The following is a 27,288-nucleotide window of genomic DNA, read 5'->3' on the forward strand; positions in this document are numbered from 1 at the left end:
GGATGCTGCAGAGACGGGGAAAAATCTGGGAAAGGACCGACCTGGGAGCCTCAGGGTTTCCTCCTCGTCCCCCCGCCGAGCCGGCGCGTCGGGCCGCCCGCCTTGTGAACGCAAAGCGCCCCATCCATTCTCCTCGGTGGGTTAGTCCTACCTTGTAGAGGCTATTGTCCTTATGTGCAATGGATGCTGGCGGTGGGCGCTTCTCGCTTGGACAGAAAGAAGACGAGATTCTATTCGTTTACATGTTTTATTGTTGTAAACATTAAAATTGTCTTTCTCAAAGAAAGAGTTATCAGGAGGGGGAAAAAAAAATACCAACCAAAAAACCAACAGCGTTTCTAACTGTCATACACCATAGAAAAAAAAAACCAAAACAAAACCCCAACCAAAAAGGCAGTGACTCGTGTCATGTGCCATACTGGAAATACACAAAGAAAAATACTACAGGATATGGCAATATTAAAAATATTACTCGAACATAAAATAATATATTAACCGACAATTTCAGACATAAAAAAACAGAACAAAACAAAACAAAAATTCAAAGTGCTCAGTAATTTCCAGGGAGTTATGTATATTATAAGCACTCTGGAAACAGTCAAAAGCTGCTGCATGCAAGATTTGTTTAGCTTTAGACAACAAAATAATCAAGATATAAACTTCTTTTTTAATCAACATCAACAGTACATACAACACTTACAAACAAGGAATGTCGGACGGTGTTTACAAACACTATGTGTCCCTTTGGGGAGGATTTCGGGTTTTGTAATACTTGTGCCCACCTATTTTACAATTGAGAAAATGTTTGAAGCTTAGATAACTACCAGTCTTTATAAAAGCTAACAGACTACATAGTGTCTGAAATACTATTTATAGAATATAGACATTACTGAAATAGCAAGTGCCTATAACATTGTCACCCTAGAATCGTCATGCTTTCCTGGTATGGAGAGATTTATTTTTCTTTCTCTTTATTCTCCCTTCTTTATTTTTTTCTTTCTTTTTTTTTTCTCTTTTTTTGCAAACACGTTTAGCTTTAATTTGTAGTTATTTTTTTAATTGTTTTCCATATTTCTTCATAAATAGGCACAGAATAATTTTTAAAAAGCCAAACTGCATCTGATAAATTTACAAGCCTTTGCCACCTTTAATGACATGCCACCCACGCAACATTTAGGTTTCGTATATATTACAGCTTTCTTTTACAGCAGAAAACTTTAGTCTTTAGGAGGGTGAGACTTGTGGGTCACCTTAACGCTTTGTCACCGTATGAGTCTTAGCTGCGCACCCGGCGTTGCCAGATATGTTCATCTCTTTAATCAGAAGTCCTTAATAATAAATTCATTTATAAGCTGATAATAAAAAGTTTATACCATGGTATTTGTGTTGTCCATGATCTGCATCCATGATGCCCCAGAGCCAAAATGCCCATTCGCGTTCTGCCTGCAGGAGGTTAGCAACACTGGTTTGGATGGGGAGCTGGCACCCAGAGGTGCTGCATTGGGCCCAGATGAATTCCCCTTCAGAAAGGTGAAGATTCTCTTCAGTTCAGTGGAAGTGCTCGGGAAGAGTCTTAAAAAGGTAAAGTGTCCAGAAAAAGTTTGTCGATTATTGCTGGCGGTGGCACCAAATCTTCCAGTTTCAGGTAGAAAATGCGTTGCAGCCCCTGCGTGCAAAGCGTGCGAAGTTCAGGGAGCTTCCCCAAGAGTTTGGACAAATAGTTGGGGCGATTCAGGCCCCCGTTATTAAAAGTCACATGGTCTTTGAGACAATTTACAATCTTGTTTTGAAGTTCTTCCACCCTCTTGGGTTCCTTAAGCCCATGTCTCTCTGCAAAACAGAAGGACGCAGGAGGTTACATGTCTGACAGGGAGAGGAAGGGAAAGGAGCTGCCTGGCTGGGGCTCGAGCGGGAAGGAGGGGGGACACCGACCTGTGACCATAGCTAGGGCAGCGATGCAAGAGAAGGCAGAGATATCGATGTTCATGTTTTGCAAGTTGGAGGAAAATTCAACAATGGAATCGATCCACTCCCCAAAGCCACGGACGCACTGCAACCGGTGCAGGACCACCCCGTTGCAGAAGATAAGCTTGCCCTCCACTGGATTTGACCTGGAAGGAATGTGACAACCCCAACACATACAGATGAATGAATGAATAAGGATGAAGGTAGATTAGATAGACAGAGGAAAAGAAAGAAAAGCAAAGGTGAAGAAGAGCAAAAGATGAAAAGTAAAAAAAAGATTTAAAAGATAAGGAGAAAGAGAGGAAGAAACAAACACGGGAAGAAATAAAGATACAGAGAGGAAGAAAGACAAGCAAAAAGAGAGAGAAAAAAAAGAAAAAGAGAAAGGGAAAAAGTTTTTTTAAAAAAAAAAAGAGAGAGAAGATGGGGGGTGGGGGGAGCTAAACAACTAATTACTTGAAGAGCAATAAATGAAGGATTTAAGAGGCACCTAATTACCGAGGAGTTAATAAAACGCAGATCAGTGGACCTTGAAAGGATCTGATTTCATAACTGCCCAGAAGTTCCCCCCTCGGCCGGCCACGTACCTGTATGCCAGGCGCAGCACGAACAGCTCCAGGAAGGCGGATTCGAAGAGCAGGTCCTGGTCTGTTTTAGGGAGATCAGTGAAGCCGGGAATTTTCTCTGCCCATCCTCGGATGATCTCCATGGAGCCGGTCAAGAGATCATAGAACTGCTGGATGTGCTGGGTGTCATCTCCACTCATCTGGTAGTCGGGGTTAGCCTGGAACTGGAAATTCATTTTATAAAGCACTTAATGAGGTTCTCTAAAGTATATAACCCGTGAAATTGCTAACCCCGCTTCTAGTCGGGGAGCCGAGTTTTTATAACAATTAAACCTCTCCCTGACCAGTGAGGAAATGAGATGTTCCGGGGCAATTAATTCAATTAGGAACGGCGCTACGAGGTCGCCGCTCTCCGTGCGCAGAGGGCGGTTTCCGCGGGCCCGATCCCGGGGCGGGCGGCGCGGCGGCGGAGCAGGACCCCCGGGGGGGCGGCCGGGCAGCGCCGGGCAGCACCGGGCCGGGCCGGGCGGCGGGGCCCCCGGCTCGCCTCTCCCCGCCGGCCGCCGGAGCCGCCGGAGCGGGGCCGGCTGCCCCCCCTCCCCGGGCGGGTGGGCGCAGCTAGGTCCCCCCGCGAGCTCGGTCCCGCTTACCCGGGAATAGTCCAGGCTGGTCATAGCCGGGTTGGAGTCGACATGGGCTCTCACCAGCGCACTGATCAGACTCACCGGGGGAGAGGGGGGAGAGGGCTCCTGGGGGCTCTTCGGTTTGGATGGCAAACGACCCCTCCGGCCTTTTAGGCTGTCTGTGCGCACCACTGCAAGAGAGACGGTGCTCAGCCGCCCCGGCCGGCACGGCACGGCCCGGCACGGCCCGACGGGGGGCGGCGGCCCCGCGGACTCACCCTCCTTGACCATGCCGACGGCCAGGCACTTCTGGAAGCGGCAGTACTGGCAGCGGTTGCGGCGGCGCTTGTCCACCGGGCAGTTCTTGTTGGCCAGGCAGACGTACTTGGCGTTCTTCTGCACCGTGCGCTGCCGGACGGGACGGGACGGGGCGAGCGGCGTCAGCGGCCGCTGCTGCGGGCCCCGCTCCCCACCGCCCTCTCCCCGGCCGCCTCTTTATTTCCTTTCCCCCCTTCCCCCCGCCTTCCTTTTTCTTTCCATGTTCCATTTCCCCCTTTCTCCCTTTCTTTTCCCCCTCTTCCCCTTTCTCATCCCCCTTTCTCCCTTTCTTGTCTCCCCTTTTTCTCTTTCCCCTTCCTTTTATCATTATCCCCTTCTTTTTTCTTTCCCCCTTCACAATTGCTTTTTCCCCTTTTTTCCATTTTCCCATTTTTTTGTTCCCCTTTTTTCTTTTTCCCCTTATTTTCCCCTTACTGTTTTTATTTTCCCGTCTTTTTTTTTCTTTTCCCTTTTTTCTTTTCCTTTTTTCTTTTTTTTTTTTCCCAGGGCATTTAACAGGAGAAAATTGATAGCGTTAACATTTGAGCTAACCTCACAGCTCCTAGCTGTGTTTTATATGCCAAGAGGAGGGAAAGGGATGCTCAGTAAATACAAATCCGTGGGCATTCATATTATTTACATTCCTTGGAGACCTTCTCTATTTAAAATGATAAGATTATTCAATCAGGATGGTGAAATAAAGAGATCACTTAATTTTACCACAGGGAATTCTGTTCCACATGGTTAGCTCAGACACAGTTCTCTGTCCTAACCAATTTCCATCTGAAGGGGAAAGCGGCTCTTTGCCCCGGCGGGTCCCCCCCCCCCCCGCTGCCCGTCGCCCTGCCCGCCGCCCGCTCACCTTGAAGAAGCCCTTGCAGCCCTCGCAGGTGCGGACGCCGTAGTGCTGGCAGGCAGCGTTGTCCCCACAGACGGCGCAGAGCCCCTCGTTGGAGGGGGACCCCCGCGAGGGCGGCGAGGGCACCTGGCTGTCCAGCAGCTGGGGAGCGTGGCCCAGCTGCAGGCCGGGGAAGGCCATGGAGGGCTGCTTGCGGATGGGGTTGGGGACGGCAAAGGCCTGCCCGTCCACAGCGTGGTGGGCCCCGGCCGGCTCGGGGTTCATGGGGACGTGGAGGGGCCCATCGAAGCGCATCTGGCAGCTGGAGACGGGGGTGCCAGGGGGCGACTGCTTGAAGGAGAAGAGGGAGAGGCGGGAGACGGGCGTTTTGCGCTGCTCGATCATGTGTGTGGTGGCCACATAGTTGGGGTGGAAGTTGTGCAGGGAGCTGGGGTCATCCCACATGGGGCCGTGCTGCACCTGGAAGCCGGGCGTGGAGGGGGTCGGGGGTGATGAGGGCTTGTAGTACACGGAGCCTGAGTGGGACATCATCTCCTCGGACTGGGGGGGGAGGTGGCTGTGCTGCTGGTAGCCGTGCATCTGAATGTCTTCCACCTTAATGGAGGACTGCTGTCCGGACAGGGGCATTTGGTACAAGCAAGGTGGCTTCACGTCGTAGCTTGTGTTGTAGTTGTCCATAAAGGTACTGAAGCTGGGGAGAGAAGTGGTGGCAGTGATTTCAGTGTTGGTGAGGTCCATGCTAAACTTGACAAACTCTGGAGTTAAGAAATCGGAGCTGTATTCTCCCGAAGAGTGGTAACTGTAGCTCTGGGAGGCCGGGCTGGCTCCTTGAGGCGAGGACCCATACTGAGCCTGAACACAGGGCATGGCTGGAAACGAAACACGGTCATATAGACTCGGCCCGCACAACCGCGCTGCCCCCCCCGCCCCGCCCCGCTCCGCCGGGCACCGCGCTGCCCCGGCCGGCGCCGGCAGGAGGGAGGCAGGCGGGGGGTCCCTCCCCGCCCCGGGGCCGCGGGGGGCTGCGGAGCGGAGCGCACAAACCTTCAGCCGGGTTAGAGGCGTTTTCGGAGGAGCTGAAGGCGGACAGCGTCGGAGGTCAGCGGAGAGCGAAGTTTCCGCGGTTTCAGAGCACGGAGGAGGGCTCCAGCCTGCCCAGCGCGCTGGCTGCAACACACACACACGCAGCGGCTCTTCAAGCTGTCTCGGGGCCGGCGGCAGCGGGGGGCGAGGGGCACCCCCGGCAGACCCTGCCCGACGCGCGGCCCGGGCCCCCCCTGCGGCCCCGCTCCCGGGGGAGCTGGGCACCCCCGCAGCCCCCGCCGGGCCGGCCGGGCTTGTTCGCTTTATTTATTATTGTTGCGGGTTTTTTTAAGCGGGAGGAAAACTTTCAGCGGGCGGGCTGCGATCGTTCGCATCTCGGACAGCCGGCGGGCTCGCCCCCCGCTCTGCTGTTTAGCCCGTGCGTTCCTCCGTCTCCTCTAAGGCGAGAGACGCGTCCGCGGGGGAGCCGGGCGAGGCGCGGGGCTTCCCGCCTCCCGGGGGTCTCGGCGCCCCGCGGGACCGTGAGCCGCCGCCCGGTGACAGCCCTCCCGGGCAAGCAGCCGCAGCCGTGCAGCCCGCCGATTCCGCCTGACAGCACCACGGGTGACACCACATCCACGGGCCACCCACCCCGGGCAGCGTGACAAGCCCCCCCTACCCACGGAGCCTTCCCCGAACCGGAGCCGCGGAGCCGCGCGGCGCCGCACCCCGCTCCCCACGCGTGCTCGGCGGGTGACACACACACACACGCCTCCATCCACGCACCCCCCCGCGCGTGGGAGCCCCGCGTGGGGAGGGGGCACTCACCGGGGAGCGGAGACCTGTGCATGCATCCAAGTGCCGGGCGGCGGCGGGCGGCGGGCAGGGCGCGGCGCGGCGGGAACACGTCGGGGCTGCGGCGGGGAGCGCGGCGGCAGCGCAGCGGCCGGACTGTCCCTTCCCCGCAATGTGCCTTTGTTTATGTGGGCTCCCTGTGCCACAGCCAACGTGCACCTCGAGCCCCCGCGCGTCACCGCGCGTCACCACCCCCTCCGACCAATCAGGACGCCGGAGGGGCCGGCCTTCCCCCGCCCCTTTGGCCGCGCGCTCCCTTTGGTAAATTTCCGACGGTGACATCACACCGAGGGACACGCCCTCAGGTGGGCACCGCCCCCCCTTTTCCCCTCCCCGACGGCACCTTAAAGCGCGGCGGGGCGGGGCTTCATTTGCATAGAGGGCGGTGGCGTCACCCGCCCGGCGAAAGGGAAAAAGTGAGAGTGGGGCGTGGCGCCGCGCGCCTCCCGCCCACCCCGCCACCCGCCGGCGTCACCATTGACGCAACCGCCCGGCGCGCCAAAAATAGCGCGCGCCCCGACGGGAGCTCCCGGGGCGCTGGGTCGCTCCCCCCGCGGTTGTTTCTGGGGGGACCCAGCCGCTTTGCACCGGTGATCGCGCAACTTCGGGCCGGCGCGGGCCGGAGGAGGTAGTTGCAGGGGGAGGATGCAAAGCAGAAGCGGTTCAATGTAATGAAGGGCGCTGCACTTAATAAAAATTATCAGAAATTTTAATTTTGCCGAGCTGCGATGGCGCGCGGGGCTTCCGAGGGGTCGCTGCTCCGAGGTTGGAGGGAACGCGCGGCCTCCTCCCGGACAGGCTCCGGAAGGTGGGTCTGACACTGGTCGTGGGCCCCTCAGCTGCAACCCAGCCCGCGGAAAAAAAGGAAAAGAAAAAGGCAAAAGATCACGTCTCATGGCTGCGGGGCAGCCACGCTGTCGCACACGAGGCACGGTGCGTTGGCTCGCGGGTGCTTTTTCTGAAAAGTGCAAGAGAGCAGAGCGTGTGAGGCGTAGTGAAGGCCGGGGAAAGGTGCTGCACATGGGGCAGCAGGACGACAGACAGCGGCACCCAGCGCGGTGCAACCTCCACCTCAAATGCCAACTTTTGCAAGCCCGAACCCTTGCCTTGCAGCAAAACCCTCCAAAGCGCTTACATAGGAATGGTTTGTGGGAAACCATGATCCTTCCTTCCCAACACGTTTCCCCCGCTGTAACTCAGTCATCGCTCTCACTCAGCAAACGCTTTTACCTTTCAGCTTACGCTGTAAAAACTCAAACACCCGAGACAAACGGCTTGCTGCCGTCTGGCTCCTTCACATCCAGAACGGTCGTTGCCACTCGGTGGTTATATTCTCCTGCTCCTACAGAATTACTGCTGAGGTTTATCCAACAGGAGAGGAGATGAGACAAATTAGTACAGAAATCATGCAACGCTGTAAGGTGCCTCTGATCCGCCAGGACTATATGAAATGACGGTTTCGAGTCTGGATGCGCTGCCTTGGCTTTGTCCCTGCTGTGCTCACCCCAAGGGTGCCGGAGGAGCTTGGCCGGCCGCCCTGCGCATGCCTTCAGCTGCCAGGCCTCCCGCTGCAGGGCTGCCACGGAACTGTCCACGTCGGTCTGACCCCGGGAGCTCGGCCAGGCTCTAGTTTGAACATCACCGAAGAAACTTACCGCAAAGGCCCTTATAGAGATAAGTAATACATCTAATTACCATATCCTTAGAATAGATGTAATATAAATTTCATTACTCACTTAAAAGTTCTAAAGTTAACAGCATAAACTTGAAGTTGAGTAATTAAGTAATCCTTATATAGACACTTATTAAAGTATTTATACATATTATCTTAAATCTACATCTATCATTTTGCCAATTAAAATTAGGACTTTAATTGCAATTAAGTAATTTAATTGCCAATTGAACAGCAAAATTGCTAAGTGACTAATTTTAATGCCTATTTTAATTACCAATCATGACTGGGGAGGGAGCTAATCAAGCAGTATCAGAGTAATGATGTGAAAAAAAAATGAGAACAAACATTCGAGACTACATGCTTTTAAAAAAGAACTGTAAATTAAATAAATGCAAACACAATTTTATACATGTGGTGAAATGCTGTATTTTGGTATCTAAATACATGAGCACAAAGAACACATTTAATTAAAAAAGAACCGTTGCTCTTCCCCCGAAGTACTAACGATGAAGTGCCCCTTGTCCCTTGTTGCTGCATTAGCCTCCCTGAAGGGTAACCCCAGAATGGCACGGATGGGCGCTCTGCACGCGGCAGGCTGAGCTCCCTTAGCAAAGCAATGCTTCAAAACGAAGCAGCTGCTAAATTGAAGAGGGCCTCACCCCACCCCCATCCCCAACACCAGAGACAAGGGAAGAGGGTGGCACTGCTGCGACATGAACCTGCACAGCAAGGTCCCCCGCGAAAACCTTTTGGTGGTCACTGCAACACCCCTCGCGCCCAGGTGAGACGTGCTCGCCTTGCGTACAAGCAGCGCCGGCGAGGAACAGCCAGCCGTCGTGGGGCTCACACCCACCGTGCTCGGTGGTGCTGCTCCCTCCCGTCGCGGGGCCCGCTTCACCTCCTTCCCCGAGGAAAAAGCGCAGGTGCACACATGTGCGCACACCGAGGTGTGTCGTCACTGAGCCCACGCCCTCCTGTCAGCGGTCAACAGATGCAATGGTGAGTCACAAGTGGTTTTGACCTTGGACGGCCCGTATAGGAGGACCATCCCCAAACATGCTCCAAAAAGCAAAAATCCATCTTCCTGGAAGGCTCTGCCCACGTCTAATGAGGTTTTGCAGTCTGCAGCTCATTAGAACAGCTGCCACAGGAGGACACACCACAACTGAGCCCGTAGGCCGTATTTTGGAAACCACCTGCACACAGGCTTGCTTTGGGGACTGTCACTTCAAAGAAAAGTGCAAAAATCCATGTCACTCCCATCTGCCCACACAGCAGGGTCCCAAGGAAAGTCAGTGCTTGTTTAAGATTAAGAAGCGCAGGAACTGATGTGCAGTTGTATGCCCGTTAGGAGAAAGACCGTCACTGGATCACAACGACCACGATGAAACACTTGGTGTCTCAGACACGAGGGCAGCAGCCGCACTGGCCAGGCACTGCTGCTGCGCCCAGGTATGCGATAGCCAGTGCAGGAGATGCGGCCAGCGCGGTTGGATGCAGCTAGCGCTGCAGTTAGCACCCACAGCGACTGCAACGCATCATGAGCTCCGTGAAACACCTACTTGCGCCATTCTGTTAGTGCATAAAGTCTGAACTGTGTTCTGTGTCTGGCACTCTTGGGCAGCACAGCACGGCAGGAACTCACTGTGCAAAAAGCAACCGTTTGTTTGCACATGGGCAAACCCAGCTTTGGCTTCTCGGTCAGACGGGTGTCCTGCAGCAGCATCCCGGGTTTGCTCCTTCTATTCTCCAGGCCAGCCAGCCTCGGTGGGTGCCCCTGTACAACAGGGCCACGTCCCTGCCGGATGGACGCAGAGGCTGCCACACCGGCAATGCATCCGCTGCTGCCGACCCTTCCCCGTGTGAACACGCCTCCAGTACCCGCGCCACAAGCCATGCACGTGCGCCCTGTCTAACTTGGGCAAGCATTTCAGGGCGATGTTTTGGGAGAGGGAAGCTTTGTTTCCTCTTCAGCAGAGCAAAAGACTTATAAAAAGGTGCTGGACACCAGAAGATACAATTATGTACAAGCTGCCACATCTCAGGACGCTCTACTACAGGCCAAGGCCATGTTCCCCAGCCTGGGGACAGGGGGGTGCTGGCCCCCCAGAGCTCCTGTGATCCGTTCCATGCTTTGTGAACCCACATGCTGCTGACGGATGTTTACAGCAACACATACTGGCATCTTCCCTGAGAGATCCAAAATGAGTAGCATCACTTCAGTGAGCACCTTCCAGAGGGACAGATGAGTAAAGCACCTTTTTTGTCCAATTTCACTTGAGCACACCAGGTGCTATGTCCCCAGCTGCACACCCAAACGGAGCAAGAGGCAGGCTGCACATGACCGCTGTGGCTGTGCCTGGCCCCAACACCACCAGAGATCGGCTGAAGATCAGTGTCTTCACGCAGTGGCTGCAGCGCCAGCACTGCCATCCCCTCCCGGTGCAGCTGACAGCTCCAGCCCCGGAGCAGCGCATGGGGGTACACGGAGCAGCATGTGGGGGTACACGTGCTCCCCAAGAACTGCCAGGTTTCCCCTCAGCAAGCGAGCAGCTGCGACAGAAGCTGGGATGTTGGATGCTGATGTGGAGTGGAGCCCTGGTGTGAAGCAAAAGCCGTCAGAGCGTGGGCGGGGGGATCGCTGCCAGACTGGGATGTGACCAGAGCGGCTCACGAGCACTCCCTTACCCCCCTTATGTTTTCCTAAAACTTCCGAAGGAGCATCACTCTCCCTTCTTTCCTGCTCTTAGTCCACTCCTGCAACTCCATTACACTGGCAGTATCAGATGATATCGGGTTATTTACCACAGTAATGTTTATTTCCGCTTATATTCTTGTTCACATGTGATTATTCTACGGACGACCATACAGCCGTACTTTCCCTTTATTGTCACCAGCAAGCGCGTCACGGGTGGCACGCCAGCGCTTCCTGCTTTGACGGCTGTCAGGGCCCTCAGTGCAGAGGGGTGTTTGTGGTGTTTGAAGCCTGGCTGGGTTTGGCCACTTCCTTGGCACAGCAGCAGGGCGATCCGCGCACCGTCTCGTCCTTACACAGGTCAAGGCACCGGAGCTGCACCGAGCCGTTCATCCCGCCGCGCCGAGCCATGGCGGTTTTCCCAGGATCTATGTGATTGATGTCCTTCGAGGTGAAAGGCTAAACGGACCATATGGCACGTGTTGCATTCCATCTGCGCTCTGCCCATCCGTGCTCAAGCTGCCATTAGCAACATCTGCCCTCCCCAGCGATCCAGCTGCGCGGGAACCGCTGCCGGAACCGCGCACCGCTGCAACTCCCGCTACCCCCTGGGCTGCGGGGCCGCACCCCCCCGCCGCTGCCCCGGCCCGCTCCCGCTCCCGCTGCCGCTGCGCCCGCCGCTGCCTGCCTCCGCCGCCGGTGCGGAGCGGCGCGGTGCGGAGCGCTGCTGAGCGGAGTGGCGTGGTGCGGAGCGGCGCGGTGCGGAGCGGTGCGGTGCGGAGCGGTGCGGAGCGGAGCGGGGCGGAGCGGCAGGCAGCCCGCCCGCAGCCGGGGCCCCGGGGCCGCCCCACCGCCGCCGCCGCCGCCGCCGCCGCCGCGCGTCAGCGCCCGTCAGCGCCGCGGCCCCGTGACGGCAGCGCGGAGCGGAGCGGGCGGACCCGGGGGCCGGGCCGGGGGGCCCGATCCGGGGGGGGGGGGGGGCGATCCGGGGGGCCTGGCGCGGGGGGGGCCGCTCCCTGCGGGCAGCGCTCCGCTGGCTGCGGGGGCTTTTTTCCCTTGTTTTTTCTTTTTCTTTTTTTTCCACCCCCCACCCCCACCCCCCCGCCCTGACATCCCGCTGCAGTTCAGTCTGTCCCAGGGGGAGTTCGTTGGGGTGGGGATGTGGGTTGTTTTTTGGTTTTTTGAGGTTTTTATTCTTTGATTTTTTGTTTTCTGTGGTTTTTTTTTCTTTGTCTTTAGTTTATTTTGGTTTTTCTCCGCACCCCACCCCCTCGACGTCCCGCTGCAATTCACTTCGTCTTCTTCAGCTTTTCTGGGGATTTTTACGAGGGGGGAGGATTTTTTTTCCTTTGTTTTTTTAGTCATTTTGCCTTCTTGGGCTTCTCTTTTTTTTGGAGGGACGGGACGTGTGTTCTTTGGGTTTTTTGCAGTTTATTTTGGTTTTTTCCACCCTCACCCCAACATCCCACTGTAATCAAGTTTGTCTTGTTCAGCTTCTTGGGGGATTTTTTTTTTTGGGGGGGGGTGTCTGCTTTGTTTTTTAGTTTATTTTTGTTTTTTTCACCCCCCACCCCAACATTCCACTGCAATCCAATTTGTCTTCTTGGGCTTTTGTTTTCCTGGGAGGAGGGTGTTCTTTGTTTTTTAGTTTGTGTCTTTCCCACCCCCCACTCCCTTTGACATCCCACTGCAATTCAGTTGGTCTTCTTCAGCTTTGGGGGGATTTTCGAGGGGGAGGGGGAATATCCTTTGTTTTTTAATTTAGTTTGTTTTTTTCTACACACACCCCTTGACTTCCAACTCCAATTCAGTTTGTCTTGGGCTTATTTTGTTTTGTTTTGCTTGTTGTTTGGGGGTGGTAGTGGTTCCTTTTTTTTATTTTTTTTTTTCCCCTACCTCCTCCCTGACATCCCACTTCAATTCCATTTGGGTTCGTTGGGGCTGGATGGCCCTGGAAACGTTGCTGGACTCTCTCCAGCCCCACACACCTCAATGCACCCACATCAGCGTGTCTGCTCACACCTGAGGCCCAAACGGGTCCTGCCCTGCCCGGGGCCCAGCTCCTCGCCTCGGTGACAAGGAGACATCGTCATGGTTGAGTATCCTCTGGATGGAAGCGATTCCAGAAAACAGACTATTTTAAGTACCTTGTAAAGTTTTCTTACATAAAACACACACCCCTATACTTAAACACCCCCCCACACACGCATACATACTATAACGCATATGCAGATTGGATTTTTAACTTGGCAGTGTTTTCCTAAATGGTTTGAAAATGCCAAAAGTAGTAACTACGCTGCAAAGACTATTATAGCTTCTGATTTGCTTCTCATTTCTGAATTTCTGTTATCTGACAGGGCTGCCAGCCTGGTTGGAATAACAGCAAAACAACCCCGAGATCGCCCCAGGAATGGCACCAGCCTCTTGTCTGGCACTGGGGAGGCAACGGGGAAGGGGCAGCAGCCGCCCACTGCCGCCTCATCAGCAGGTCAGGGATGGGACAGCAGACAAGCAGAGATGAACCATCCCAGCTCTTCCAGTCATTTTACTTCCAGTAGGATATATGAATGTATCTACATCTTTTTAACCCCAAATTTATGTATGCAGACCATGGAGCTGCACGTGGATCAGATGCTCCCAAGGAAGCAGCTCGCCACAGGCTGCAGGTACCTACCTGGACAGGCATGTTTGGCCACCAACACCCAGACCATGCACAAACCAGTCATCACGGCAAGACGGGCCGGCTCTTCACAGGGAGCACTATCAGATCGCCTGGAGTCCAAGCAAGCCATCCGTATTTAAAAGCACAAGAGCCCCGAGCCATGATTTTCGAGTCCTCTCGCTGCTTGCTGCCTTGTTTCGCGTGTTGCTGCCAAGGCTGTCGCCAGAAGCTCTGGCTGGTGGATGCTGCAGGAGCAGCAGACATCTGCCTCCAGTTGCCACGGCTGGCTGGCAGCGAAGCGCTGCGCACCCGAAGGGGACCTTTTCCCTCTGCCCACGTGTGTCTCCTTCGTCAAGAAGCCCCCATTAGCGCCACATGAGAAATCAGGATGGTGAAGGTGATGCGGAGTGTCCCGGAGGCTGGTGCCTGGCTGTGGTGGCAGTGGGGGTGGCCAGGGTCCCCGCTAGCCATAGCCTGGCTTGTTTGGGAATTGTCTCAGTGATTGGAGCCATGTTGTTCTGCCAGCTCTGGAAACCCCCAAAAATTGACACTTGAGTGAAGTATTTATGCCACAAGCACTCTAAAATACCATACTTACACAAATTACACATTGTTTTCCCCATATTTGAGAAATTAACTGATAAAACACACAGGAATCTGGTTTAATTAGCTACTTTCTTCAAGAGAAATCCTTTTTGTTGTTTTAAGTTAAATCCTTGCTTGTGTGTGGAGGGATTTTCTTGACATATCTGTGATCCTTCCCCCTCATGCAGTCCTCAGAAATACATTCCCTGGAAGACGCTGCTGTATTTAACTGCGGGAAAACAAAAATCCACAGGAGTTGGCAAAAGGGACAGGCTTGCAGCGCAGCCCTCACCCGCAGCCAGCCATGCTGGGAGGTGTTGCTGGCCCCATCTCCAGATGGACAACACCGTCCAGAGGTCCTTGTGCGTGGGGGGGTCGATGATGAGCTCTGTGTGCACCTCTGGGTCTGCCCAGGGCCGGTGCTGCTTGGAGTTAGAGCCAGGAAAGGCGCTTGACACACACACAAAAGTATTTTTCCTCCAATATGTTTTTCATTAATGGAGCCTCATAACAACAGCATGAGGCTGCGCAGGTCTTGGGCTTGGGAGCCCTGCCCACGGGTGCCAAAACTGCCTGTGCGAGAGAGGGAGTTTCTTGGGACATCACGGCATTGTTATCTTCCATCCTGCGTTGCGGTCGCTTGCATAAAGCCCCACAGATGTGAAACATAATGCCAGAGGAATGTCTCATTCAAGCGAGTTACCATGAGTCTATTCCTATAATCCACAACTAGAAACAATTAGCTGAAGTCCTCTCAAACAATTTGCTGCGGGATGGACCCGCTGCCAAAGGCAGGAAGTGTTTGGCGCGGTGCATTCATCGCCCCAGAGGACGCTGTGACCCCTCGCTTGCTGAGTCTGTGTAAAGCCCTCATGGCTTTAAAGCAGTGGGTGCACAGTCTGCGTGTGCAGGGGAGGTGGGCAGCGGTGCCGACGGCCTCACTGGCACTGCCACGGTGCGGGGGGCCTTGCCCGTGCTGCCACAGTGCTGGAGGATGGACGTGTGCTGCTTTGGGGCCCAATCCTTCCCCTCCACTCCAGTCTTCAGAAAATAATTTTCCATTGAGGCTGTAAGCCTCGAGGCCTCCCAAAATAGAGATATTTTGAGTATTTTACACAATATCTTTGAAAACTGTTATGCTCATGACTACTGAGTAGGCGATTCGTGCACGCAGATCTCGCAGAGCTGCAGTGGAGCATGCCAACCCTGTCGGGTGCCAGCCTCCTCCTCCATCCCGGCGTAATCTGGGCTGTGATTGCGGCACAATTGCCCCCCCAGTCACCCAGCTGTCTCCGGGCTGGCCAGCAGCTCTGCCCAGGGCACCCCGTGTCGCAAGGTGCCCATCGGAGCTGGGTCCCTCACAGCTGAGACGTGTCCCCTGGGCGAGGGGCTCTCCCCAGGGATGGCCAGTTTTCATCTCCCTGTTTCCTCAGGCGGTCCCGGGGAAGGCATCTTTTGCCACATGCACATTCAATTTCTAGAGGTGAGCAAGCTGTATTTTGCATTCATTGCACTGAACTAAGCCTGAGTTATAAAATACAGGCCCTTTTCGGCAAGAGGGCTGCTAAAGCTTTTTTTTGACTGCTGAAGGTACTGATGCTAATGGGACAGGGGGCCCAGGCTGCAGGACAGTCACCAGGAGCAGAGTTATCAGCATCGTGTGTTTGTCCAGCTGCTCCTGTGACAGTGACCTTCCCCTGTAGCTGGCTCCATGACAGGTGTCGAGCAGTTAGCAAAGTCCAGAATACAGGCTGAGAAATGGAATCTCACGAGAATTCTGGTTATCTCCTGGGTAAATGGCTCATACCATACTGCAGCCTTCAGAAAACGGTAAAATTAAGGAAAAAAACCCTCACGATAGTTACGATTTTGCAAAACTCTTCATGTATGTGACAGTTGCTGTCATTAGAGGTAAATAGCAGGGAGAATGAACCCATTAATGAAAGATGTTAATTGAAAACAGGACTCGTGTAGAAAGAATGGAGTTTGTAATTATGAGAATAGTTATTAAACTATCATTTTGCTTTTTGAAATGCCTGGCTTTAATACCAAGTATGAAGGAGTCATCTTTTTAAAAAAGTTAATTATTTCCAGTGCTTCAAAAAGGAAAGTCTAAGCTGAAAATGATTTACCAAAAATTCTTAAGACAGTATTTTAATTATCAGGTTTAAGACACCGTCATAGAATATCAGCCAAACCTTATTTTTACTTTCACTAAGAAATGTGCTTTACTCCTGGGTAGCTCCCGCTCCTTTTCAGGGCTTTCTCTGGAGCTCTGGGAATGCTGGTGGTGGTGGATCGCAGCTGCAGCCTTGGCCGTTACAGGGGCTCCCCGGTAGCATTTTGACTTGCTGCTGTGGCCTCTTGGCTGTCCCACCCACAGCAGCATTGCCACTGGTGGCTTTTCTTCATGGTCTCCCAGTCCCAGTGTGGTTTCTCAGGCACAATGCTGCGCTTGGGCTCTGGCCAGGGCCCCGAGGTGCTGGTGCAGCTCTGCAGCCAGGGGTCTTCTTCCTGCACCGCTTTTTGGAGCCCCAGGTTGATGGGGACCAGCGCTGGGCCAGGATGGCTGAGAAGGGGGCACCCACCCGCTCCTCTGGGCTTTGGGTGCTTTGCAGCCTCCTGCCACCTCTGACAGCGTGCACTGGTGAAGGACCCAGCACCACAGCCGCTCGCTGCTCACAGAGCAGCTGCAGGCATCTTGCAAGAATCAGGAGAAAACAGAGGAGCATTTTTGTGGGGAGTAAACGCTGGTTAGAGCTGGGCACATGTTGCAGAGTAACCAGCTCCTTTGGCAAAGCAGGCTGCGCAGCATCATCTGCAGCGCTGGCGTCTGCAGCGCATTGCACATGGACATCACGTTGTTAACATGAGTGCTTACGGCAGGGTTCTCGTGCATGGGGGTGAACAAGGAACGGGCTCTGTGTGGTGCACGCTGCTTGTCCCTGGAGGCATTTGCCAGCTGTAACCCCAGCAAGAGCCCGCGAGTGGTCTGCTCGCACAGCGCCCACCCATGCACGCCCAGAGGTGTGGGCATCTGCCCTGCCGGGATGGAAAGCAAAACCTCAAAAATCACCCTGGGAGGACCCATGTTTTCCATCTCTCAACAACTTATTGAGAAGGGCGTCAGAGCTTCGACCCCTCCTGCCCTCCCCAGCAAATTTTTGTTGGAATTGCGTGCAAACGTAGTGCTTACATACATCCAGTGGAACACAAAGTGTATTTGTTATATATATATTATAAAATATGTATTTTTATATATATATATATATATATCTATAATGCTTACCATATCCAGTCCATGAAATAATTACAGAGAAACCGGCAAGTAGCAACACACAATAAATAGTGCAGTCTCCTTTGCAACATTGAAACATGGCAAGTAATAAACACTAATTTGAGAAAGAGTAGTATTAAATAAAAATACCCAAAGTGTAGTTCAACCTGCATGCAGAATGGAGGGAAAACTGGGTTGTTTCTTTTTTCATTTTTAACTAAGTAGGATCTGATTCTTCAAGATGAAAAAAATAGATTAAATCTGAGGCAAAAATTGAATACCATTAATATTACCAGTAAATAAAAATATATTATTTTTTGGGTGAGAGCGTTTTAATAATAAGAGGTATCATAAAGAGAGAAATCAAACCTGGATTGTATATTCACCAGATTGTTCAATACAAAAGCCAACAAAATTAGGCTATATTGATGTGATAAGCAAGAAGACATATATTAGTTTCCAGATCACAACATTCCAGTACAAGATATCATTGGAAAACCAAGTCAATTTTTGTATCGGTCAAATCCCTATTAAATTAGCCCATACTTTTCAGCAAGCAAATCTACAGACCTGGCCCCTATTGACATATCGATAATAAGATGTAAGTATATTGCTTTCTGGTTCACAGCGATTTAGCAACCCACCGCCGCTCGCTAGCAGCGACCTCGCGCAAGCTCTGCTGCAGTCAGGCCAGGTAGGCAAATGTTGCCAGGCTCTTGGTAGCCACCACAGCCAGTACCGGCTCTGTGGCCAGGAACAGTGAGCAGAGGCAATGGTTGAACCTTTCTCTCTGCAGCTGTTGAGCTGAACACCAGTCTGACCTTTCCACCCATGCTCCAGCCAGGGCGGTAAGGACATGGTTGCGCGGGCTCCGTGCTCTAAGGGTGACCTGAGCCTGTCCCTGCTGCACTGAAGCCTGGTTTAAACAAGGGAGGGTCTAGTGCTTGGGGAACAGTTGTGCTCACGTCGGGAGGGTCGGGATAAAGCCACATTCTTCACCCACGCAGACGTGGACTGTGTCGTGCTGATGGCACCCATGTAGCCGCGGTCCCTACCGGACAGAGTGCATTGGGAGAGCACAGAATCTGTACCGTGTCGCTGAATAAAAAAATCTCCACTGTTGCAAATGGAATGAGTCTGGATTAATAACAGCAAGGAAAGGGACAACTTTCTGATCTCAAGTCTTTGGGCTGTGAAGCTTGGACACGTTTCTTTGCAGTCCATGGTAACTTCTGTGTGATGGGACAAGAATCAGTTTGGCTGAATTCCCAGTTCTGTGGGACTTCGACATTGTTTTATTAAGGTTTTTAAAGAAATAAAAAGTTGATTTTTTACAGAAATTTAAAATTTTAATCTTCCTCATTTACCTAAAAAAATGGTCATTTAATGGCTTTGTAAGAATTTATTCTTTCTGCTGTATGCAGATTGTATTTAACACACACTGTAATGGCCTCGTGTGTCTAATTATTTTTCAGCCTTACATCAAGCTACTTTGACATTGCAAGCTTACAACAACTAGACAAACATTTAAGAAAATCTAGGCCAGTGAATGACCAGGAAAGTAGCTACTTAAGTTGTAGAGCTGCATTTTTGTTCCACTGTCAAATATACCATACCTTGCAGCAGGTTAACGTGTGGGCAATCATAGAATCACAGGACGGTTTGGGTTGGGAGGGACCTTAAAGCCCACCCAGTTCCCACCCCTGCCCCGGGCAGGGACCCCCCCAGCCCAGGCTGCTCCCAGCCCCATCCAGCCTGGCCTTGAGCACAATGAGTTTGGGAAATTTATTCAGTGGGAATTAGATCAGGAATTATCTGAACGTGCTGGTATATTGAAAAATGCAAACACAACAAAACTCTTGGTCCTGCCTTACAAGGTGCTTACTGGCATGGTTAATGCCACTGCGATAAATGCAGCCAGCAGAGAAGAGCCGATTCTCAGGGTTGGTAGAACAGCAGACAGGGAAAGGCAGGAGGAATGATTATGTGGATGTGAGAGAACTTTTTTTTTTTTTTTTTTTTAAACCTTGTCAATATATTTGAGAGGTGGAATGGGCAGAAAAAGCCCTTGGTGCACCAGCCTTCCAGTACCTAGTGGAGCATACAGGACAGCTGGAAAGGGACATTTTACAGGGGCACGTGTGACAGGGCACGGGGGTGGCTTTGAGCGCAGAGAGGGCAGATGCAGGTCAGAGATCAGGAAGAACCTCTCCCCGTGAGGGCGGCGAGGCGGTGGGCCAGGCTGCCCAGAGCAGCTGTGGGTGCCCCATCCCTGGCAGTGCTCCAGGCCAGGCTGGATGGGGCTGGGAGCAGCCTGGGCTGGGGGGGGTCCCTGCCCGGGGCAGGGCTGGGAACTGGGGGGGCTTTAAGGTCCCTCCCAACCCAAACCGTCCTGTGATTCTGTGATTTTATGATTCTATGATTTAACTAGAGTTTGAATTTCAGGGGTGCAGGGTGAGACACTATGGGTCAGAATCTTGCTTTTTCAAACACTATGGTTTGTTGCTACTTTATCTAATTCAAGCTCAAAAATGAAAAATACTCTTTATTTCTTGAAGTCAAAGTCTTTTTCTTCCTTTTTAATTTTTTCTTTTTTCTTTTTTTTTTTTTTCCTGTGGGTTTTTTGTTTGTTTGTTTTCTTCTGTTGCTACTTTCTGGTTCTGAGTAATCTTTTCTTTCTCAGTCTTAGCATTATAACAACATTGAAGGATTCAAGGTCCACTGAAGGAGTTACCATGACATATACTCATTTATCTTCCATGAGACAAACTTGAGAGTCCACGCAGAATATCCCTTTACAGGAATCTGTTCACTTGAGTAATAGCAGTAAATTCCTGTCCTGAGGGTTTCTCAGTTATTTGTGTTCTTGATGTCCAGTGAGACTTTCACTTTGCTCAGTTTTTTGTTAACGGTAAATTCTTGTTGTCCTTTGGTGTATGATGCTTTTTCACGGTTATTTTTAGGTTCATTGCTATAATATGGCTGTCCAGCATTAGAACCGCAACAGGATGTGATAAATGTGTTCTAGATACTAAGAAAGTATTTGTGTTAATCTACTTGCACGAGTGCAGAGAAATAAAGCAGTTGTACTGGTATTTTTATATGATGAAAATATATACAGTAATTACTGAATTATTATTACAAATAAGTAATTATAATACTAATGAAAACAAAAAGTTTCCTATCAGCTCAAAAGTAGCCTAGTAACAAAAATTAAATCCAGCTGCATTTTTTGCAAGAGCTATTAGTAGTAGCCCTCATTTTGGTTTTCTTTCTCTATGAGCCTGGGTAAAGGAGCCCATTTTCCCATATGGATGAAGAAAGTGGGAAAAGATGGTTTTGCATGAGAATATTCATGATTTCTGAGGGGAGAGCATGCTAAGCATAGCAGGGCCCTGGTCTGCAGAGGAGGCAAAGGGAATAATGGTTCCCAAAACCTCGATAAATGCAGCCTGTTTTGGTAAAACCAGTGAAAATGCCGTGTTCTTGGACAAGATGGTTGACCCATGGTCCCCTTACTCAGTTTAAATGGTTTTGTCCATGCAGAAATCAAACTCTCAGTGATACTAGAAGACAGCATTATACATAGAAGAAATTGTTGGCTGTTGGATCTGCAAGGATGAAAAATAATTAATAAGTTGAAAAAAGCGTTTGTTAATTTAAGGCCACATCTCCAGGATCTCCAGGTCCATTTGGTTGTATACATTTTTATCCTAATCTTAAAGAGCTACACACCTCATCCTGTAATATCTCAGAAGTTATTTATTTCCAGAAGATTTACATCTTCCTTTTGTCTGAAAAAAAATATTTATGTCTTGAATTCTAGATGGAACCTGAAGAACATGAAGAACAGAGAATCAAGAGATTCCCCTGGAGATAATGGAGTGCTGGAAGCTGAAATGCTCTGTAGTAATTTGAAGTAAGAGTTAGACTTGATTTAAGACGATGAGTATGAGCCTTGCCTTCTTCTTGCATAATTTCAGGCAATCAGAAAAGTTCTTACTTAATATTTGTAATGATACTGTGGTTCAAACTAGGTTAATGAGCATGCTGTATGATACTTCTCACTAGAAGGTGATGTATTTCAATCGGGACATATGTATTTCCAAAGCTGTTCCAGGAGTAACAAAGAACATTTGTTCCAAAAGAGAGCTCATAATATCTCTTCCTAAAAAGACATGATACTTAGCAAACAAGCTGGAAAAAAAAATTATTTCTTATCTATTATGTTTCTGCATGCTGGGGACAGAGTGAGAACTGCAGACATGGAATAAGGTTCAGAGAATAAGTCAACACTTTAGGAAATAACGATAACGATAGTAGTACTAGCAATAATAATAATAATAATAATGTAAGTTTACAGGGTTGGAGTAAAATATTTCACAGAGTATTTTAATCATGCATTCTTTAAACAAACATGTAGTGCCCTGTTGAATGATCTGTCCTAATGAGACTGCCATGTTGGTTCCAAATCAGCTTCTACCTTGGCTTCATGGGTAGGTCTGTAAATTAAAGGCCTGTAGAGAAAGCAGGAGCATTCCACTGTCTGGGTGGCTTTATAATCGGTGTAAACCTGTATAATTGTGCTAGTCACTGTCTTTCTGAGCTTTACAAAAAATCTCCTATTTGCCTCGAATCCTGAAATGTTAATTTTCATCTCTGATTAAGCTGAAGACCAGTTGAGGCTCCTTTTATTAAGTCATGCAGACTCCTACCTGCTTCCTGAGGGCTAAATTTGGCTGAGAAAACCATTGTAATATTGTGTAATTAATTTGCCAGTCAAATAATTTCTGCAGAGCTATAATTTACTTATCTGTCTGCAACCCTGTTCAGTACTTTAATCCTTTTTTCTGCCTTTTTATCTCCCTTTGAAACTCTAACTTCCATAGTTCTTTACTATGGGCTGATTTGTAACCTGTATTTTTGGGATGTTCTTATGATGCTCTCACTGGGAACAACAAAAAAGAGCTACACACTTAGACTGTGTAGTATGACTTGCATGACTACGAATTAATGAAAGACTTCTTTGCTTTATTCCTCCATTTCACCACAACAAACAAGGGAGTTGATTCAATAAAAATCAAAGATGTAAAAATACATGAGAAAAAGCGATTTGTATTTGGAGGACTTAGGGTGGCAACTTCATTCAAATTCAGTCTAACATATGTGCAGAACTTTGTAATGGTTATTCTGAGCACTGTATTCCCTGATTTGTGGCAGTAGGTAAAAACTCTTTGGTAAATGTAACGTCGGCAATTTTTGTAGTTAAGTTTAACTTTGCAAATCACAACTCTGTCCTCATCTTTTTCCTAATACATTTATTATTTGAAATGGATTGATAAGTGGCATAAACAAGTGGTTAGTGTGTGGTTGGTTCATAATCTCTGAAATTTGTCATTTTATGGCTTTCCCAATCCCCAGCAGGAACATTTTTTGAAGGAGGACAAGAGTGCTAAATGAATGTAAGAGATCTGTGAATAATCTGCAGTGACTCATTTGGATACTTCAAACAAATGCACAATATGATCATATGATAGAAGAAAAATAACTTCAGCTATTCGTGAATGGCTGGTGCTATTGCCACGGGCTCTAGCGCTTGGTCAAGGCTTGTCACAGCAGCACACGGAGGGCTGCAGTGTCAAAACCAGAATGAAGATAGCACGTTTGGTGGGGTTTTTCTGCTTGTTGTTTTAAGTGGTGGAGCCAGAGGATAGTGTTCTGGGATCTGTTTCAGTACCTAAAGAGGCCTACAAGACAGCTGGAGAGGGACATTTTACAAGGGCATGTAGTGACAGGACAAGAGGGAATGGCTTTAAACTGAAAGAGGGTAAATTTAGATTTCATAATAAGGAAGAACCTCTCCCCGTGAGGGTGGCGAGGCGGTGGGCCAGGCTGCCCAGAGCAGCTGTGGGTGCCCCATCCCTGGCAGTGCTCCAGGCCAGGCTGGATGGGGCTGGGAGCAGCCTGGGCTGGGGGGGTCCCTGCCCGGGGCAGGGCTGGGAACTGGGTGGGCTTTAAGGTCCCTTCCAGCCCAAACCTGCGATATGCAGGGAGCAGAAGACCTCACTCACACAGGCCAGGCAGGTTTGTGATTTTGCAAGGTGATGAATGTGTATGGCTGAGCTGGATCAATGAAATGAATACTCTTCATGTTTGCTTTATACTGCTAAGCTTTGCTTCTATATTTTATTGAATGAGACTGTTTGTTTTAAAAAGAAATTTTGAGTGCAAACATTTAATGCTAGGAACAAGTGCAATGATAGGAAACTATATCAGAAAGAAACACAGAAATGCCTGTCTCTTCAGTTTGATTGTGATCATTCTTACGCAGTCCCAACATGGGGCAACTTTGAAACTGAACTCTTTTCAGGCTGGACTACAGAAATCCATCAGCTTGGAGAAAAATTGCTGTGAAAAAATAGAGTGAAATTAAGCGTGTATCTAATGAGAACTGACGGAATATGCAACAACTTGAGCAGATCCAGTGAAAAGCCAGTCCCCAGGGAGAAGGAAGGCCTCCCTGACAAGTGTAAGGTTCGCGAGGTACCAGGAATGAGTTAATCCCACCAAGGAATGCGGAGGAGCTGCCAGATAACAGAGTGACATTGTTTTTCCCTGATGTCAGCACAGAAACCCAAACACAAAGAGGTGAATGTAGTCCTCTGAGAGAGCTGTTGAGAAAGCTGAATGTCGAGCTTGTGCCCTGGCATCCAGCAGCATTAAAAGCTTTTCGCACAAGATGACAAAGTGTTTCCTGGAACCAGGGGCTGCCTCCAGACATCTGGACAAGACCAGCACTGTGGGCGATAGTCGGGAAGGACCATGAGATGTGCATGTGGCTGTGCTGGGAGCTGTATTGATGCTACGGCAGCAACAGGGTTCCACCTCTGCATCCTGAAGTTGTAAGAACGTGCAGTTCTGGTAGGCCTGGAGTTACACCGAGTAGCCATCTATGGGTCATTTTGTTTTACTCTACGGCTCAGTGTAAGGCATCTTATTTTCTCCCGTAGCATATGTATGTTGAGTCTTGCCTGAACCATTCAATTTATTCTGTATTTGGTAGGTGATGGTCTAGAGGATATTTAGATCTAGCTGCAATAGAAGCATTGTTCCACTTTAATATAGGCAGCACATAACCTCTGGTATTGGTTCCACAGGGGTAGTAATGAAATACTTGCTGATACACTTTGGATCTGTAGCTGCTCTTCTCAGCAGCTTGAATGTGCTCTGCCTTGATCCACCTCCCAGACGGGAAGTTTTACAATTGGACTGACTGTCCGTCACAGCTGAGAAATCCATAAAGGCATAGTAATATCTGTATTATTAATTTTCTACTATTCTGAAGTATACAGAAAGGTAAACAGAAGGAGAAAAAAACGGAGAGGAGGTTTAAATTGCTTTGTGTTTTTATTGCAGTGGCTGGTATTAACCTGCTCTGCACCCTTGGCTCAGCTTTGTTAGGAGCCACTGCTATACTGTGCTTCGCGTTAATGCACAAATCAAATAGTTCATACATTGCATTAATTATGAAAATCAAATTCAGTAACTCCTAGGAAGCTGCATCTTAAAATCTGTTTTGAAGAAAGGCAAGCTGTTAAATGCTGCTTTTGGACAGGATAGAAAAACATGAGTTGCTGAGGGTAGGAATGTCCAACTGGGGTGCACTGGAGGGACTGTGCTCCCCGGGGAGGGGTCCTGGCACACGCTCTGTCCAACAGGCACGGCTGCTGGCAGCAGCTTCTTGTAGGGGTACAAATTAAATGCACAATGGTACTATGTGCTGTAGTACAGGTGCATATTGAGGGGAGAACAGCACATATCACGGAGGCAGTGCTTAGGTTCTGAAAATAAACCGGAACGGAGAGTGGGGCCAGATAGTTCCCACAAAAGCTAATGGAAGTGGCTGGTTTTGCTGGGAAAATTCCACCGAAAGAACCTGGCCGGGATCCTTTTCTTTCAGTTATCAGGGCTCTAAACCTGGCGAGTCCATATTTTGATAGGAAGATTATCCTAGAGAAGGTGCATTTCATTGTCACGGTAAGTAACCTCTTACCTGACAACGTGGAAGCTCAGATGTGGTAGGAAAACCTGAGATTAAAGACGAGGCGGCGCCGCAGCCGGCGCTCCGGGGGGCGTCACTCGGCTCCCCCCGCTCCCCATGTGCGCTTCGCCGGCGCCGGCCGGGGATCCCGAACGGGGCTCGGGGACCCTGCAGCTCGGAGCCGCTCCGGGCCCCGCGGTGCAGAGGGGGAAGGGGCGGCAGTCTGAAAAGCCGGCGGAGCGGAGGGGAGGGGGGGGGGGGGGGGGGCGGCTTTTCCCCGTTGGTACTCCCCGCCCCGCGGAGCCCGGCGCTTGTGCCGCTCCCGGGCGGAGCGAAGCCCGGGTGCAAGCGGGCGGGGGTCGTTACTCCGCGCTCAGGGGCCAAGCGCGGTGCCTGGGCGCTGTGTGCAGCGGGAGCCCCGCTGCCCCGCCAAGGAGTGACTCGGGACGAGGGGACGCGGCGGGGAGTGGGCTGGCCCATCCTCGGATAGCGTCCGGCGCAAAAGCCTGGCAGCCGGGGATGTAGCTCAGTGGTAGAGCGCGCGCTTCGCATGTGTGAGGTCCCGGGTTCAATCCCCGGCATCTCCAGCGGCTTTTTGTCTTTTTTTTTTTTTTTCCCTTCTCGCTGCTTGGCCGCCGTTGATCGGGGTACAGGCCGCCGCCGGCTGCCCGGCAAGACCTGGCTTAGCACCCACAACACCGCTTGCTCCCGGTTGGGAACCCCGCAGGGAAAAGCAAAAGGTGGTGCAATTGCTCCGCGCTTGAAACGCAGCAGTTGTTCCGCCGAGGAAAAAATGAAGTATTGCTGCATTGGCCGGGAATCGAACCCGGGCCTCCCGCGTGGCAGGCGAGAATTCTACCACTGAACCACCAATGCGCGCTCCTGAGGTGCTGCTGCCAGCCTCTTCCTCCGCGAGCTCCCCGCGTGTAGGTCGGGGTTTTTTCATGTTTTTCTTCCTGTTTTAACTCCGTGTTCACCGCCACTAGTTCTGAGCTGCTATTTCCGGGGGGGGGGGGGGGGGGGGGAAGTTTTTTAGAAAGTTAGCAATGTCTTTATACATTTATTCCTCTAAAGGATAACAAAACCCTAGAAAATTGTATAATATACCCATAAATATACACTTAAAAGCATTCAGACCAAGTTACAAAAGGTGTATTTTTGTTCCTTTTCCATCCTGGAAGGAGTTTGCCAGAGAACGCCACCAGTTAAGGCTTAGGGACTCACAAGATAAAGGGATCACCATGGTACAATATCCAGACTTAGGTCTCTTTGTTTTGTCAATTGATGCAGTGCTGCAGATCCTGACACTTCAGTACCATGTTACTGTGTAGTGACGACATACCGACATAACGCCATTGCTTGCACTGAGAGGTAATGATGCTATGTCCCAATGTAAATTAAGTACAGTCTCAACACTTAGTTTGTGTTGGACACACTCCCAAGAATGGCCACACATGAGCCAAAGAGTTCAAGGGAAAGAAACATCAAGCGTTTTGTATCAAGGGAACATTAAGCTGTTATGTATGAGTAGAACAGCTGTGCTTAAGAACACACTCCAGACAGTACAAACACCCACCACCAACCACCTCATTAAAGGTAGCAAGCAGGTGTTTTCTTCTTCAAAGACAAGTAATTTGGCACTACAGATGTTCCAATTTCCTGTGTGAACATTTATTAACACCAAAACGTAAACTTCCCTATAGAGCATCCTCTGCTTACCAGTCCTGCAGCTATTGCCTAACTGCTCCCCATTGCATGTTCAGCTCAGTGGAAGGCAGGGGGTTCTGCATGTGTAAAAGCAAAAGCTGAACAAAACTTTTGTTCTCAGTGAATCTGGAAAGACAGTTAAGACCACAGTTTGCTCACCAGCCAGTTGTATACCAGGTGACAATTATTTCCCAGTCACCCCTGGCGCACAGGAACAATGCTAGCCAGTAACAAGGCCATCACAATTCCCTTTCCCCTAAGTTTACTTGCAACTTCTTTATTTCCATTGGCAGAAAGGAACAGTAAATACTTCAAGTAATAACTGTTATTTAGGCTATTGCCTACAGTTGCATCAATCAGCCTTGAAAAACTGTTTACCCAGACAAGCACAGGACCAGAAATCCCAAAGCAGTCAGGCAAAAAATATTCATCTCGAG

General features: G+C 50.5%; 1 protein-coding gene and 2 non-coding genes across 4 annotated transcripts; 1 reads left to right on the forward strand and 2 right to left on the reverse strand.

Moving 5' to 3' along the window:
- Positions 1-261: 261 nt before the first annotated feature.
- NR4A2 (nuclear receptor subfamily 4 group A member 2) lies at positions 262-6,313 on the reverse strand. 2 transcript variants are annotated; one of them, XM_056350508.1, is made up of 8 exons: positions 6,183-6,313; positions 5,376-5,498; positions 4,335-5,200; positions 3,433-3,562; positions 3,257-3,345; positions 2,553-2,755; positions 1,933-2,111; positions 262-1,830 (listed from the first exon to the last, which is right to left on the reverse strand). In XM_056350508.1, the coding sequence occupies exons 3-8, from the start codon at positions 5,196-5,198 to the stop codon at positions 1,574-1,576; spliced, it is 1,722 nt and encodes a 573-aa protein (XP_056206483.1). In that variant the 5' UTR covers positions 5,199-5,200; positions 5,376-5,498; positions 6,183-6,313; the 3' UTR covers positions 262-1,573. The 2 variants fall into 2 exon arrangements, with proteins under 2 accessions (XP_056206483.1, XP_056206482.1); XM_056350507.1 differs by having other exon boundaries at positions 3,182-3,345.
- A 19,346-nt stretch (positions 6,314-25,659) lies between these two features.
- On the forward strand, positions 25,660-25,731 carry TRNAA-CGC (transfer RNA alanine (anticodon CGC)). The gene has a single exon. It is a non-coding gene; the product is annotated as a tRNA-Ala (tRNA).
- Positions 25,732-25,949: 218 nt separating this feature from the next.
- On the reverse strand, positions 25,950-26,020 carry TRNAG-GCC (transfer RNA glycine (anticodon GCC)). The gene has a single exon. It is a non-coding gene; the product is annotated as a tRNA-Gly (tRNA).
- Positions 26,021-27,288: the final 1,268 nt, after the last annotated feature.

The sequence above is a fragment of the Falco biarmicus genome, chromosome 8, assembly GCF_023638135.1.
Source record: "Falco biarmicus isolate bFalBia1 chromosome 8, bFalBia1.pri, whole genome shotgun sequence".
In the NCBI taxonomy this organism is placed as follows: Eukaryota; Metazoa; Chordata; class Aves; order Falconiformes; family Falconidae; genus Falco; species Falco biarmicus.

What these genes read in the sequence shown, in the direction of transcription:
- NR4A2 (XM_056350507.1), bottom strand. Translation starts at nt 5,198, where the DNA reads ATGCCCTGTGTTCAGGCTCAGTATGGGTCCTCGCCTCAAGGAGCCAGC. An exon ending in CCAGCCTGGACTATTCCCGG is followed by an intron (nt 2,756 to 3,181) that starts GTAAGCGGGACC and finishes ATGAATTTCCAG; the next exon opens with TTCCAGGCTAACCCCGACTA. An exon ending in TGCCCTAGCTATGGTCACAG is followed by an intron (nt 1,831 to 1,932) that starts GTCGGTGTCCCC and finishes TCTGTTTTGCAG; the next exon opens with AGAGACATGGGCTTAAGGAA.